The sequence below is a fragment of the Miscanthus floridulus genome, chromosome 6 (genome assembly GCF_019320115.1).
Source record: "Miscanthus floridulus cultivar M001 chromosome 6, ASM1932011v1, whole genome shotgun sequence".
NCBI classification, from domain to species: Eukaryota; Viridiplantae; Streptophyta; class Magnoliopsida; order Poales; family Poaceae; genus Miscanthus; species Miscanthus floridulus.
The window spans coordinates 89,075,250-89,078,106 of record NC_089585.1 but is presented as its reverse complement, the minus strand read 5'-3'; the positions used below and the strand labels follow the sequence as shown (position 1 = coordinate 89,078,106).

At 57.9% G+C, this 2,857-nt stretch overlaps 1 protein-coding gene across 1 annotated transcript; it reads right to left on the bottom strand.

Moving 5' to 3' along the window:
• Positions 1-256: 256 nt before the first annotated feature.
• Positions 257-1,977, bottom strand: LOC136458574 (scopoletin glucosyltransferase-like). Its single transcript, XM_066458520.1, has one exon. It carries the CDS (start codon positions 1,864-1,866, stop codon positions 391-393), a length of 1,476 nt encoding a protein of 491 aa, XP_066314617.1. The 5' UTR covers positions 1,867-1,977; the 3' UTR covers positions 257-390.
• Positions 1,978-2,857: the final 880 nt, after the last annotated feature.

Here is a 2,857-nt window from a genome sequence, read left to right as displayed (position 1 = left end):
GCATATAATCGGATTTGAATTATCCGTATCCGCACGGATATTAAAAACACTTCTCCATATTCTTAAAATTTTGATTCGGAGCGGAGGATTATCCATACCACTTTCATTCCTAATCATAACCGGATAAAATCTAACTTGTGTTCGCACAAAGACAATTAATAATTTACTACTATTTCTATAGCAAGATAAGGATTTTTTTACACAAAGACAAATAACAAATCATAAAAATAATTATTATTTATACTAGTTGCTTGTACAAGTGCACCATCTAAGATCATTTTAAAATTTAGACACCCAAAATACAGAAGAAAAGAAGAAGTGTTACGATGATGGATAATTATGGCCTAAAGTTGGCGACGCACTCCAAACGTGCTTTCACCGATGGCCCAATCAGACATTGACAGAGCTCCGGCGAGCCATCAGCTCATCCACTAAGCGTCCGACATCATCGTAAGATGACCCGCCCTTGGCCACCGCACGCCTGGCCTTCTCCCCGAGCGCCTTGGCCTTCTCCTGTATCGCCTCCGCGTACTCGTTGTCGCCCATCACTCTACCAATGGCCTCCGCGATCACCTCGCCGCCGATCACGCGCCGTGTCTCCAGCTTCGACGCGTAGTCCATGGACCCCACACCGACACCGACCTTGAGCAATTCCACCACCAGCTTCTCGTTGTAGAACTGGTCGGCGCAGCGCGGCCACGTCACCATAGGCACGCCGGCGCTCACGGCCTCCAGCGTCGAGTTCCACCCGCAGTGCGTCACGAACCCGCCCACTGCCGGGTGGGTCAGGATCAGCATCTGCGGCGCCCAGCCCCGGATGATGAAACCACGGTCGCCGCGCGCCATCAGCTCCGCGAACCTGTCGGGCATCCATTCCGACTCCTCGGTGTCCGCGCCGCCGCCGATGACCCAGACAAAGTTCTTGCCGGACATGTCGAGGCCGCGTGCCAGCTCGCGCAGCTCGGGCGGCAAGAAATGGGATAGCGTGCCGAAGGACACGTACACCACCGAGCCCTCCGGCTTCGTGTCGAGCCACTGCTGGCAGCCGTCCGTGTCCGGCGAGGGCCCGTTGCCGGCGCCCCTCGTCGCCGCGTCCTTGCTGGCGAGCACGACCGGCCCGACGAGCCACGCGCGGCGCCCGAGCGTCGTGGTGTAGTGCTCCAAGGAGTCTCGCTCCAGCTCGTGGAAGCTGTTGAACACCTCGCCGTAGCTCCGCTGGTCCGCGGCGTTGACGCGCTGGAGGAAGGCCCAGTCCTCCGGCTGCTTCTTGGGCTCCTTCATCTGGCTGCGCCTCAGCTCGACGCGGTGCGGCAGCCCCGGAAGCAGCACGAGCGCGTCGGGGTCCTCGGGGGCGGCCTCCACGGGGTTGTAGCGCAGCATACTGTCGATGCATGTCCGCGAGAACAAGCTGCTGCCGAGGAACACCATCCGCGGGACGCCGTGCTCTGCGGCGGCGGCGGCGGCCCACTCGAAGAAACTGTCGGACACGACAGCGTCGGGGCGATTCTCCGCTAAGAACCGGTCGAACGGCTCGCGGAGTAACCGGACCCCGTGGAAGAACTTTTCGCGGTCGTCCATGGAATTAAGGGCCGGGCCGCTCTCGACGCCGGGGGGCAGCCCGACGTCGGGGAACGGCACGACGGCGATGTCGATGGCCAGGGCGTCCTCGGTGCTGTGGGAGGCGTCGTTGGCGCGGTCTACCGCCGAGCGGATGGCTTGGGCGTTCACGGGGGTGGTGAGGATGGTGCACTTGACGCCTCGGGCGGCGAAGAGCGCGGCCATGTCGGCGATCGGGATGAGGTGCCCCGGCGCGAGGAATGGGAAGAAGAGGATGTGCAGCGGCTGCTGCTCATCTTTGATGGCCATGGCTGGCTGTGTGCCGGCGCCGGCGCAGCTGCGCTCTTGGGAGTTGATGTAGATCAGGTGGAAGCAAGGGCGGCACGTATTTTACACGGAAGGGCGTAGCTAGAAAGCGGAGTAGCAAGGAATTTGGAAACTTTTGGCGGAAGATAGCTATTATATTTGCAGTTTTTTTATTGTATACTGTACTATCTGACGGAATCATCGGGGAAGAACGCCGAGCAGAGAAAAGAAAAACGCGCCACGCGATGCGCGCGAGCGATTTCTTTCCCGCCAGGAAAGATTCTATAAGTATGATTTGGTGATCTCCATCCCAGCAAGTCTCAAATGATTTGATTTGATAACTCGCAAAGTTTGAACAGTCTCTGCAAGCGGTGAGTTATAATAATTGTATACAGTGCTTTCGTAAGCGTTACCAGCCGAATTCCATGTATTCCACGAGGATTTTTTTTAACACTTTTTTAAACTAATTTTAAATCTAACGTTGTTTTATTTTATTTTATTTTCTCAAAACTAACACTTTTGTCTGTGCCTATTTTCCTGGCGCGGCAAAACGCCTATGTCGCGCCATGCATGGTGGCGCGGCGAGAGGGATGACGTGGCGACGACCGGAGCGCTGACCGGTGATGTGGCAGGGTCTGCCGCGCCACCAATCTTACCGCGGCAGTGGCGCGCCCTGATCAGTGGTGCGACAGAGCCGGCTAAAGGCCCGCGGCCCAGTCCCGCCGCGCCACGCCCTGCCCACCGCATGCACGTTCGGGCCCGCCCGCCTGCCCGTACGCGGCCGCCGCGCCCGCCACGCCCGCCCACCTGCCTGCCCGCGTGCCCGCCGCCTCAGCTGCCCGCCTACCCGCCCGCCGCGCCTGTCGGCAGCGCCTGCCTGTAAGGTCGAGATGACGACTAGAGAGGGGTGAATAGTCGTTACTAAAATTTAATCGCGTCGACTAACCAAAACAAGTGCAGAATTAAAACTATTGGTATAGCCAAGACAACACCC